Raw genomic sequence first — 13,144 nt, forward strand, 5'->3', positions numbered from 1 at the left:
GCAAAATAAACAGTTTTTCATATATTTTTTTATTGTGATGATAGCTTGTGGTAGCAGCTTGACAATATCATCACTGCAAAGAAATACACTAAAGGTTGTATGACATAAATATTGAACTTTATTCACTATTGGCTTTGACTGTACTGTAAATAAAACCCAGTAAATTCAGCATGTGCTTTATAGCAGCAAATTGTTTAACATTTTGAAAAACTGTTAACCGAAACAAGTACAGAAAGACTTTGCTAAGAGTTGTAACTACTCACCCGTATCAATGATATACAGTGATATATATTCACATTCTGCTTGTTAAGCTTAAGTAGACCTACATTATTTCATGACCAGATACACACACACACACACACACACACACACACACTCACTCACACACAAAGACACACAGGACCCTCGGTAGAGTTAGCTCGTTATCCCTGGCCGGTGTCCATTGTCATTAGCATATGAAGCTGTAGCTGCTGATGGAGTCCATTCATCACCAGACTGTCATACACTGCTGGGTTCACACCACTATTGACTTCCACTCATCTAACTCTCTCTCACTCTCTTTCCCTTCTTTCTCTTTTGTTTCCCCTCACTTTCTCTGTCTTTTTATCTGACTTCTCCACCTCTCTTGCACTCTGTATTGCCTTCATCTACATTTCTCTTCCTCCCTCCTTTTTTCAATCCACTCTTTATCTCTCCATGACCTCACCCTCTTTCATTTCCACCTTCCTCTGTCCCCCATTTAACCCACTTTCTGCTTCTGTCTCGTCATTCCTGCCCCCTTCTCCCTCCCTCCCTCCTTTCCTTCTCTCTTTCTCCTCCCTCCAGTCTATGCAGAGTTTATCTTCCTCGGTTTGTTCATGTCTGAGATGCTGATCAAGATGTATGGCCTCGGCATCCAGCCCTACTTCCACTCCTCATTCAACTGCTTCGACTGTGTGGTGAGTGCACATGCACACACACACACACACACACACACACACACACACACACACACACACACACACAGTAACTGAGTGAAAATACTAATTTCGCTCATAACTGTCAGGCTTTGATGACAAATCCAACACTCCATTTAATCAACAGATTTGAGAAATACATTTTTATCATGTTGCCCTGCGACAAATGAACAATGAGCAGATTCAGCGTTGTTTGTCACCAGTACATGTGCAATAACAGTGCATTAATTTGTCATGCTGACATTGTTGCAGAGGCTTATTGGCAGATTACTTCATATTATATGCTGACATATATTACATGGTAAAGTGATACCATGTAATACTGTGTTCAGTCAGCTGGCAGCGGCCGGAGTTAGAGACTCTGAATGCATTTGTGTAGTGGTCTCAGCTACAGTGTTTTTTGTTTGTTTGTTTTTGGATTGACTTTAATGTGTATTCATCAAACATTAACAAAAAAAAGCTCCATGATGATTTCAACGCTTATATTTACTCAGAGATGTCTGCAGGACCTTCTCATGCATCAGCTGTCAAAGTTGTAGAGAAATGGAAGTTTGAAGTGCCTGTGAATAGAGTAGAGGTATTCAGATAGCTGAGTCTATTTAGGATCTGGTTACAAGTTGGTAAACTATGAAGTTTGTTAACTTTTAGTCTAATAAACCATTTATCAAATCTGTCATCATTTCTCTCTTTTTTTGTTTCCGAAGAGCAGTGTACAAAATATTTTGATAATTTAGCTAATATGTAGTCTATATTCCAAAGTTCTAGCTTTTCGATGTCTCAGAGTTTTAGTTATTCATTGTTTGTAGCTTAAAATTGTTGAAAGCTAAACGTACATAGGACTTCAATTTGATGACCGAATTCTATACTGAATTCAGATGTGATAAAATCCATCGATCAATCCCCAGTTTTCCCTGAAACAACTTAAAAATTTTGTTTAAGCCAGCGAAGCTAATTTAGAAAATATGTCTGCATGGAAACAAGCAAACACAGAAATCTCACTTTAAATAAATGAAGTTCCACTGACTGCTTGACTGTTACCCCTCATCTACGCAATGTAGATATGTTGGTGAGAGACAAAACGTTCAAACAGGAAGCAAAGTAAAAAATGTAATAGTTTTTTTTTGTAATTTTATATCTCTAGATGGATGTGAATCTGCATCAAAATACACCTGATAGGCAATAATTGAACATAAATGCCAGATTTTCTTTTTATTTAAAATAGCAAAAAATATTCTTGCAATGTCAAGAAATCCATCAATGACTGGATAAAGAGCTGGTTTCACAAGCACAGCAGAAACTAATTTGCCCATTGCTGGGGATCATTTTCTATAATAAACAGGTAAACAACTTGCATTTATCAGTGTTCCTTTTTAAAATTAAAATAATTCATAGTCTGATAGCTGCAAACACCTTGAATGTACTCAACAGGATATGACTGTATTGCACTTGTATGTGTGCAGGTAATTGTGGGCAGTATCTTCGAGGTGGTGTGGGCCACCATAAAACCAGGCACATCCTTTGGGATCAGTGTGTTACGAGCTCTGCGACTGCTCCGCATCTTCAAAGTCACCAAGTAAGACACACTCTCTCTCTCTCTCTCACATACTCTTACATATGCATGCATATCCATTAGCTCACTCCTGCACAAATGAGACAATAATGAGGATCATGATGACAAACTGAGATTGTGGTACCGAAATGAAAGAGATTTTGGTGTTTTTAATTTGAAAATCTTTTCACTGTTGTAACATCTAAATAGTACTTGGATTTTGGCACTTTGACACTTCTTTGACGGTCCCTTCAGGAGAAATTTTAATTGGATTTGGCTCACGCACATTGTTTTGTTTTTAACTTCCCTGCTCGTCACGATGCTGCTCTTTTGGACAAATCTCACTTGAAAATGAGTCTTCTACCCTCAGTGGGGTTACCCGGTGAACTCATGAAACTATATTAAACCAGGGTTTAACGGTCAATTCCCTATATAGTTAGAACTGGACATTAAGTTAGTATTATTGTCACTGTCTTTTAATTAGAGCTCTGACTCTAAGCCTGAACCCAGTTGGGCTTGACCAGGTTCTGCTGCTCTATGTTTAAATTGATGTTGGTTTGAGGAAGGATGGGCCACAAGTTTTTGGGGCTTATCAAAACTCTACTGTACTAGAAATAGAATTGTACTGTGGTGAAAGTATCTGAAATAATGGAAAAAACAGGAATCCCTCATAAAATACATTTTATGATTTGAAGATTAGTTAGTATTTCAATGCACTGGACATTGTTTTAAAAATACAACACAATTTTGCATTTTGTTTTTTATTGATTGATATTTTAATGATTATTGCAAAATTATATTTGACAATATATATATACTCAAAATATCCACAGTAAATAGTTAAAGGTTTAAATCTAAATATCTTCTTTTTTTCCCTTTTAATGCTTTTTCTTTCACCTTCCCCTCCACTATCTGCCACTGCCCTCTTTCCTGTCCTCTTCTCTTCTTTAATTTCTGTTTCTCTTCTTTGTCTTTCCTTCATCTCTTTCTCCCTTCTTACCTACTTTTGCCCTTCCTTCATTAATCTTCCTCCTTCTCTTCCTTAGGTACTGGGCTCCTCTTCGAAACCTGGTGGTTTCTTTGCTAAACTCCATGAAGTCCATCGTCAGTTTGCTCTTCCTCCTCTTCCTCTTCATTGTGGTCTTTGCCTTGTTGGGGATGCAGCTGTTTGGAGGACAGTCAGTATCAACACAAACAAGCTGACCTCTGACCTCTCTGCATTAACTTTATTATTCTGTCTTTCTTTGTGTATGTGATTGCTATGGTATTTCACTTTTTTCTTTTCTTATTCTCAGATTCAACTTTGAAGGCGGAACCCCACCTACTAATTTTGACACTTTTGCAGCAGCGATCATGACAGTGTTTCAGGTAGGAAAGACAGACTTATAAATGTAAAGCACGGATTCATTTGCTGAAAGTCTGTCAAATCCGCTATGACATTCTCTCGTTCAACACCAGGACAAAGTTAAATTTAATAAACTCTGAGCTATCCATTTGTTGAAATTATACTTACTCATTAAAGAATATCATTACTTTGTTTAAGTGAATAGAATTTATTTAGCTAAATAAATTCTACATTTTGGTTAAAAATGTGTCCTTTTGCAAATTAGGTGAGTTACTGTATTTTCCAAACATGACTTTAAGACACACTCATACACACTGATGTACATTTTCAGGACAGCTGAAGCCCTTTTCGAGAGTGAAATTTAATGATGCCCATTGTTGTCATGTCATCAGTTTGTCAGATGACTTGTTCAATCCTGACTGCAGTCTTGTTCTCTCCACTCAGAGAGACAGCTTTTGTGAAGAGCCATTTGTGTTGCTTTATTGTCACAGAGTGACTCAGAGGCCAGCTGTGTGTGTGTGTGTGTGTGTGTGTCTGTAAATGTTCATGCTCATACATCAGTGTGTGAGAAGTATCTGTATGCTTGGGGGATTTTTAAAATTAAAATTCTGCTTCCTTATTACCCCATTAAATTCAGTTACATTCTACTGAAATCAGTTTAGATAATTTTATTTCAGTGTTTTTTCACATGAATGTTAACGTAAGGAACACAGCTGCATTTGCAATAGGTGATAAGGTTCATTTAGTTTTTTTCTGGGACTCATATCAAAATAATTTTTGACGTTGATATTAAGTTGTCACACATGGAAATGTGTTGCGGCACTTAAGCATAGTTTTTCAACTGTCCTCAGAATATGTTTCTGTTAAGAAAAAGTCAAAAGGTGAAGAGAAAAATGGGGTGAAAATGCACAAATGATGCTCTTTTTTTTATTTCAATAAATAAATACAAATAAATTCTGGATTTTTTTAAGCCCTAAATACATCAAACCAATAAGATTTAATCCTTGACCTTCTTCCTAGTAAGAAAATCTCTTTCATCACTTGTTCTCTCTCTGTAGATCCTGACAGGAGAGGACTGGAACATGGTGATGTACGATGGCATTGAGTCCCAGGGAGGAGTGAACGACAAAGGAATGATCTTCTCCATCTTCTTCATCGTCCTCACACTCTTTGGCAACTGTATCCTGCCTGCACGCTCACATATACAGATACACAAATGTACAATAATATGTAAATATACTAAACAAAAATACATAGACAGATATTTTTTTTCATACGCATAAGCTTAGCCTGTGACCGTGACAATGATGATGAAATGCAGATGATGACTTGTGTCTTCCTTTTTCCTGTCCATTTGAGTTCCACAAAGTTTACGAATTAACAATTCCACTTCCTGTCTTTCCTCCGACTTTCCTGTATCTGCAACGCAACATCTCTCTTTTCCTCCCGACTCCATTCTTCCTGAGAAACCCTGAGCTTCTTCTCTGGTTGTCCTTGCATCAATATTTCTCCTGAACCTCTGCCACCACAGACACTCTGCTTAACGTCTTCTTGGCCATCGCTGTCGACAATCTGGCCAACGCCCAGGAGCTCACCAAGGTACAGGATCAAACCAGAAAAAATACCTTCTCCCCCTTATTTTAAGAAAAATAAGTAAAAAGTAAATATATTGTTACTTAAAAGATATCTTCTGGGCCATTATTAACAAACAATGACCTTTTGTTTTGACCTGTAATTGTAGACAATGGATTAATCTGTAAAATGTTGAAAATACCAGGAAGTTAGATTATGATTATGTCTTCAAGTTGTGTCAAAATTTAATTAGCGGTATTTAATTTAAAAACTACAAAACTGACTTGATATCACTTGGCTTTTGTTCTATAGTTGCTGTTTTTGTTATTTTTATTATATTTATTATTTTATGTGCCAGTGTATTGTAATTTAAACCCAGACAAAGTGACTGAGATGATTCTCTTCTTCTCCAATAGGATGAGGAGGAACAGGAGGAAGCAGCCAATCAGAAGACAGCAATGCAGAAGGCTAAGGAAGTGGCAGAGGTCAGCCCACTGTCAGCAGCCAACCTGTCTATTGCTGCGTGAGTACACACACTCACATTCTCATACTGTACAACCAAACACACAGAAACATGTGCACACACTCATCTAAAACATGAATACACACAAAATATATATACAAATATATACATTTTGCATACACATACTGTACATGAACACAAAATTACCCCAAAATACACATGTGCATGCACACAATGATATACAAAATTGTTTCTCACATACATGCACACACACACACACACACACACACTTCTGGACAAAAGTCTCTCTTACTCACTCTTTTTGTTTTTTGTAAAATTGACAAACACAAAAATCACTTTGTTTCTCAAATCTGCCTTTCCTAACATTTCTGATTGGCAGGCATTCATGTACACGTGATGCACACACACACAAGCACCCACCATCACACTCTCCCCATTCTCATCCTCTAAAACATGATTAAGCGATTGTTCTGAGAGTGAAAGGAACAGATTTAGGGCTTTGTGAAGTGAGGAAGAGCGAGGGGCGGGCAGTCTGTAAAATCTGCTCCTGGCAGCAGAAACGCTGACAATAGGACACATCAAAATGATGCTCACAAAAACCCTGCTGCTCTTTAGAAGTCACCGGACTCTTCAGTCGTCGTGGCGAGCCTTTGATGGCTAGATTAGAAGCTGGTGGTTTTGTGCTTCATTTATGCTTGTCAATTAGACACTAACTTGTCAATTATTTACTGTAACAGGGGTGTGAATGATTTCTAATTTCTACAAATTTCTAGTTATAGAATTTAAATAGTGTGTTTTAAAGCCTGAAAAATAAGATCATAAGCTTCCTTTCAATCGCAGAACAGTATGTTTTTACAGTATGTTTCACATGTGTTTTGTATAAAAAGAAAAAAGACTGGGTAGTGGTAGCATGAGCAGCAGTATGCATCATGGCAATCAGCATTAACCAGTTGATTCAACTGTTTTGTGATTTTCAAAGCCTTTCAGATGAACATCTCTGGTATAGTAACACAACATGGTGACACTCCTTCACTTTGTTTTTGGTCACATACTCACAAACTCTTCTGTCAAGCGCTTGGAACCAGTTGGTTTTGGGACTAGTGAAAGATCTGTTAAGATTTCTCATTCTCACATTCTTTTTTGGACTCGACATCTTCTAAAACATTCTGAGACATTGTATGTCCTCTTGGCTTCTTGACAGACTCTGTCCCCAGTCTGCATTAAAGATGTCAAAACGTGACGCTTTCCACTTGCTTCCATTCTTTCTGATTTTACCTCCTCCATGGCAGCAAAACATGATGCACGAGCCAATAGAAAACTCCTTGGGTTAAACTGGGTTTACTGGACACTTTTAGGGCTGACTTACTCTAGCAGATGCCATGAAGATGGACAGATAGGAACCACGGATGTATTACAAGAACTGGATACAAGACTCCAACAATCAATTTGAATGAAAATTGCTCACCCAGTGCATAAGTCAAAAAGGTTTTCTTGCTTCCTGGTTTACTTCTACGTTGTGCGGCTCATTAGTGTTTCTCCCTCTGGCCCTGCCCACTCAGCCCATAAACTTAGCATTGGGGATGACATCACGCATATAATATAGCTTGCCTAGGCTCTGAGAAAGTTTCAGAAATTTAAAACCTCCATGGTTTAAAAATTCATAGTACAAAGAGGAATGATTAACCTTGTTTGCAGTTGGAGGTGTCCTATCAACCGTTTTACAGACATCTCTTTTATAATGGTGGTTTATGGAGAAAATGCTTTTTGGGCCGCAGGGGATTTTTTCGATGCAGTTCACTGGGACAAATTGGCAGCAGGGCTGAGTGGCAGCGCCATATCCAACTCTCTTAATACATCCATGATAGAAACTCACTAGTCTAGCAACATAAAGGACACAAACAACCCAAAATGCAACACTTTCTTAAAGTGACAGGTTGAATCTGTAACACAAGAGCTGGTACTGCTACATTCACAGAGAACATCAGCCATTATGAATATGTAAATAGTATATCAAAAATATGATGAATATCACTTTTCTGGAACAAAAAACCCCCTCAAACACTTAATTAATTAGGAGACAGTGTAATTCATATTCAGTGTGAAATCACTGCTAGTGAGACTGGAGCTCTATGGATGTCATTGTTCAATTTCTCACACAGTTCAAGGTGTTTTCATTCTGCTTCTCTGTGTCTCAGCCATGTCTTCCTGCATTGATATTGTTCACAGCTCATGCTTCCTTCATTCGCACATTCAACTTACTGTTACATGCTCCCACATTGAAATTGCAGATTGAGTGTACTTTTATAGCCACATTTGCTTTATTAATTTTGTACTTTCTTTCCTTTTTAAGGGTATACTGTTACTACTTCATATTGCTGCTAATTTCCCACAGGGATCTTATGGTTCCATCGTAAAATCTCTAATTTCATTTCATTCTCTTGTCTTCCTCACACTCTTCACCATCACCATCTACCTTTTTTCTCCTTCCTCAACATCTCCCCTTCATTTCTGTTTACCTCTCCTGTCTTCTTTCCTCTCTTTCCTTCATTTTTCAAAACCTCCTCACACTCCTTTCCTCCCTTATTTCTCCTCTAAATCCCCTCTCTTCCCCATCACCAACCCATCCCAACAGTAAGGAGCAGCAGAAGAACCACATCAAGGGCAACAAGTCAGTGTGGGAGCAGAGAACGAGCGAGATCCGCCGACAGAACCTGATGACGAGCCGCGAGGCGCTCTACAACGAGCTGGAGCAGGAAGACTGGAAGGTGGGAGGGGAGGGAGAGGAGGTGAGGAACCCCCCCGAAAAAAAGACACACATATACACATATATATGCAGTCTACTCCTGATATATATGGTGAATATTTGTTGTAATGTGTGTAGAGTGACGTGATTGGTTATTTTAAACACTTAAAGGGACATTATCACCTATGTTCAGTTGGGGCTCTAAACATGAGACCCATGTCACTTCAAATCATTTCATCTAATTTCTTAGCGAACAAACAACTCTTGGATGTCAATTGAAAAAGTTTTTAATTAAAAAGTGAAAGTGACCAGATGCACATTTGATATTAAATATCAACAGATATTCAGATTTCTTGCCATTTGTATCCAGTGATATCAAAAATGACCTAAGCACATGGTCCAGAAAGTATATATTCCCAATAAATTGCAACCAGGTTCCATCATTTTAAGGACAAAATAGACATGAAGTGTTTGTCAGTTGTTCCCCAAGAGTTGGATTACTGCAAAGTTGCAAAGGTTTTCCTAAAGTTTAGAAGTTGATGGTTTACCAAAATCCTGAGATGAAGTTCATCCTTGTTATTACCGTTGGGTGTGGATACAGGCGCAACAGAGCACACTTCTGACCACACCCAACAAGATTAGATTAGATTCAACTTTATTGTCATTACACATGTACGAGTACAAGGCAACGAAATGCAGTTTAGGTCTAACCAGAAGTGCAATAAGCAAGTGCAGGATATAAAGTGTGTGCAGAAATGCAGGTTAGAGCACTATTATGAAAAGTGGTATTATGGACGTTATATACAGATGGCATTACTATAAACAGAAGTATACTGATGGATATGTACAATAATTGGACTGGGCAGAACAGTAGTGCTATGCATATTAAGTAGTGCAAATTATGGACAGAAATAACAGTACTCAGTAGATGAGTTATTGCAGTATTCAGTACATAGTACTGGAGTACAAATGATGCAGTAACTACATCCATGAGTGATGCTGGGACTTGAAAGTTTCAACTATTAAGTGCCACTGAACACTGCTTTTCAGCCTATTAAGGTACTCTTTAATTACGTTACATTTCAGCCCATCTGTATGTAATGTGTAGTGAGCTACAGTGGAAACACTGGAGTTACACAGAGGCCTGATCTGTTTCTTATCACTGTGTACTGGGTCACGTTGCACTTCACAGATGTTTTGATTCTAAGGATGTAATGTCCCTTTAAGTCTGTGAAAGAGTGTTATTATTGCGCTATCTGCTGCTATATGGGACGGCTTGAAGCTGCGTGCTTGGTAGCAATGCATTATTAAAGTGGGGCATGCAGAGAAATCCAGAGCTGTACCCAAAGAACGCAGTGCCCCACTCAAAACTGGAGTGTAATGCACTTCAAAAAACAATTCAAAAAGAAGATGATCAGGAGTCGACTGGATATGGCTCGGCAAACTGTATATTTAAAACTGGAGCTGTTTGCCATTTTGTGGTTCTAGAAAGATTCATGACAATTTTGATTTCAAGTTGTTCATGTGGAGCCAAAAATGGTGGACTGTTTGCCGAACTGTGTATATCTGTGGCTCGGGAGGGAACAAGGTGGGGGCGATGCAAGTGTTGCAAATAACGGGTTTATTCTGGGTAAACTGAGATGTAAATTAGGTATAAACTGCCTGAATGAAGGTCACAGTTGGCTTATACTGTGTCCTTTGTGCCAGCTTCGAAGCAAACTGCTACTGGAACCCTAAAACCATGTAAATGCAACTGTGATATGAGTTTGGTGAGCTTCTGCTCTTGAAAACTGTTACAACCCAGCTACACAGATACAAATATGTATGAAAGTCAGCAAGGAAATAATAACTATTCCCTTCATTGTTGTAGATACATGGTTTTTGTCCAAAATTAGCAAAATGGTTTTCTTTAATTTGTCTTTTTTGTCATTCAGTAGTATAAACAAGTTAAAATGCACAACCAAAGTAAATATTTCACTTACATCTTGTAGTATATTTTTGCATTGGGGCTTCTTCCAAATATTCCTGCCATCTTAAGAGCTGCCTTTACTTAAACCGTAACATCATTGTGTCCTCAGGAATTTTAAAAAAACTGTCATACATGTGACAGTTATTGAATGACAGGTTCACCTGGAAGTAAATTATAGCAAAAATTGCTAACAAGAAACATCCAAATCTATAGTTACATGGCTCAGTCTCATAGCAATTTATTAGAATGTAGAATTACATACATTTTCCACCAATCAAAGAAAAAAGGTAGATAGGAGAATTTTTGCTGAGGAACTATCCCAGATATTGTTGTAGTGTGAATGTTTGACTATTTTTATATCACCAAAGTTTAAAGTTATGATTGTGATCTGACTTTAAAGGGTCAGTTCACCCAAATCAGCAACAGATATTGCAATTGCCTTGCAGATTAGTTGAGTTTTATGTGCTCAGGTTTTGAGATTAGCAGTCTCTAAAATGTATTCTGCCCAGAAGCTTAAGAGGCCAAAACTATCATGCATGGCTAGGTAACACTTGGGGTAAGTAGGAAAATGTCTTTTTGTGATTTTGGGTGGGATCCTTTTAAAATATATCTGAAGTTTTAGCAGCACCCACTCATCCCGTCTGCTACGCTATTACCCTGACCTAGGTGTCCTACCCACGGAAAGGACGTGGTGATATGAAGACCCACCTGGACCGGCCGCTGGTGGTCAACCCGCAGGACAACCGCAACAACAACACCAACAAGACCCAACCTGGTGAGCTGCCTCTGGACCAGGAGTACCGGCACCAGGACATCAATCACCACCGCCGAGATGCCCACTACTATCACCACCACCACCATCAGAAAGCCATTGGGCCGGACAGTGGAAAGACAGGCCAGCCGGAGGAGACCCGTCTGGAACGCGGCTTCAGCTGCACATCTCTGGGCAACGTGGAGGGCCAGCAGGGGGAGGAGAGGCACAGCCACAGGAGCCACCGGGGCCACCGGCACAGGAACAGGGAAGGCAGGGAGGCTTGCAGCGTATCTCCCCACCAGAGCGAGGGGGGAGAGGGGAACAACGAACACAGGAGGTCCAGGCAGCACCGCAGGGCAGCCAGGGAGGGGGAGGAAGGCAGGAGACACAGATCCAGGGGGACGGAGGGAGAGGGGGAGAAAGGCGAGGAAGGGGAGGGACGGAAGACGAGACGGCATCGCCACGGAAACCAGGAGAGGAACAGAGGACATCGCACCAGAAAGTGAGTGACGGAAGGGTTTATTTTCTCTCTCTGTGTCTCCAATTACAACCTGACAAGCATTAAAAGCAGGTTAAGTTTGTCTTTGTCTACCAAATCAGGAAGCGACCTGACACTCTGCCCAGTAACTTTGTGAGAATGTTTGTGTGCAGACTAAGGGCTCTTTAGCAGCATTTGTGATGTGAGGCCTGGTAGCTCATCACAGATTGGTTACACTTATATTTCTGCTGGGATCAGACTACATAGATGATGCAGTCAAATGTTGGTCTTTCATGGTTGTGTGATTCTTACATCTGAGGGGAATGAATGAAGATTTTAGCATTAGAGAGTTTTTATAGTTTTTAATACTCAGGTTTTATATTCTTTCTTTGTTTTGTGATGATATTTAGTGACTGTGTAATGAATTTAGCTATTTGTTATATTTTCTGGTGTACTTTCATTTAGAAGTTTCTGTGTTGGAGGTGCGCACTAGTTAGCTAGTGTTTCCGAGTTGTATTTTCATTGGGGATCAGACTACCCAACATGCATGTATGTAATAACAGCTCGCAGGCTTCCTCAACCTGATGACATGGAAATGAGATTGGGCAGGAAGGGCCAGTGACAAACTCACAGGATCAGGAATGTCAACCTTTATGGCGTCCAAAGTCATGCAAAGCACATTTTAGACCTCGCCAAACTAGGTGAGAATCATCAAAAAAAGACGTACCAGTCTTTTTGTCAGGGTGAGGTGACGTATACGCAGAGTCAATATGACACAGTACATATACAGCCTGTCCTGACCAGAAAAATGGGCTGTATAGGCTGAATGTGCAAGCAGCTTATTACGACCCATTTTTACATTTTTTGTTAGGCGGAGCCCTCTAGTGGCCGTGGTAATTATGACGAGTGTCCGCGTATGGGGGTGCTTGGTGTGGATGGATGGGTCTGTAAACCGGGGTCCGTGTCTCACGTGAAACCAAAAGTACGTGACTTACGTGATGTCACTTACGTAACTTAACATACTTATTTTAACCCAAACCATGCTCTTTTCCTACACCTAACCAAATAGTTTTGTTGCCTAAACCTAACCAAACTGCGATCGTTTCACAATGTTAACCACGTGTTTAACTTCACGCCTGGCTGTTTTGGGGAATGGTCAGATATGTCGTGTTGGGAGTCATTGGCAATCAACCTGTTCTGTCGTTTAGGTATGAGGACGTGTTGACATACACTTCATATACACTGGATATAATAAATTGCTGTGCCTAAAGCTCATTTTCCTTCCCAATGCCCC

General features: G+C 39.5%; 1 protein-coding gene across 1 annotated transcript in view; it reads left to right on the forward strand.

Annotated features, from left to right (window-relative positions):
* Positions 1-13,144, forward strand: part of cacna1ab (calcium channel, voltage-dependent, P/Q type, alpha 1A subunit, b) — a 196,399-nt gene that overhangs the window by 124,166 nt on the left and 59,089 nt on the right. The window contains exons 15-24 of the mRNA XM_044190125.1: positions 826-938; positions 2,417-2,529; positions 3,552-3,683; positions 3,801-3,873; positions 4,909-5,029; positions 5,382-5,449; positions 5,839-5,945; positions 6,886-6,906; positions 8,539-8,692; positions 11,285-11,874. Of these exons, the coding sequence (XP_044046060.1) occupies positions 826-938; positions 2,417-2,529; positions 3,552-3,683; positions 3,801-3,873; positions 4,909-5,029; positions 5,382-5,449; positions 5,839-5,945; positions 6,886-6,906; positions 8,539-8,692; positions 11,285-11,874 (1,492 nt within the window). The remainder of the gene's footprint in view (positions 1-825; positions 939-2,416; positions 2,530-3,551; positions 3,684-3,800; positions 3,874-4,908; positions 5,030-5,381; positions 5,450-5,838; positions 5,946-6,885; positions 6,907-8,538; positions 8,693-11,284; positions 11,875-13,144) is intronic.

This window comes from Siniperca chuatsi, linkage group LG3, assembly GCF_020085105.1.
Source record: "Siniperca chuatsi isolate FFG_IHB_CAS linkage group LG3, ASM2008510v1, whole genome shotgun sequence".
Classification (NCBI taxonomy): domain Eukaryota; kingdom Metazoa; phylum Chordata; class Actinopteri; order Centrarchiformes; family Sinipercidae; genus Siniperca; species Siniperca chuatsi.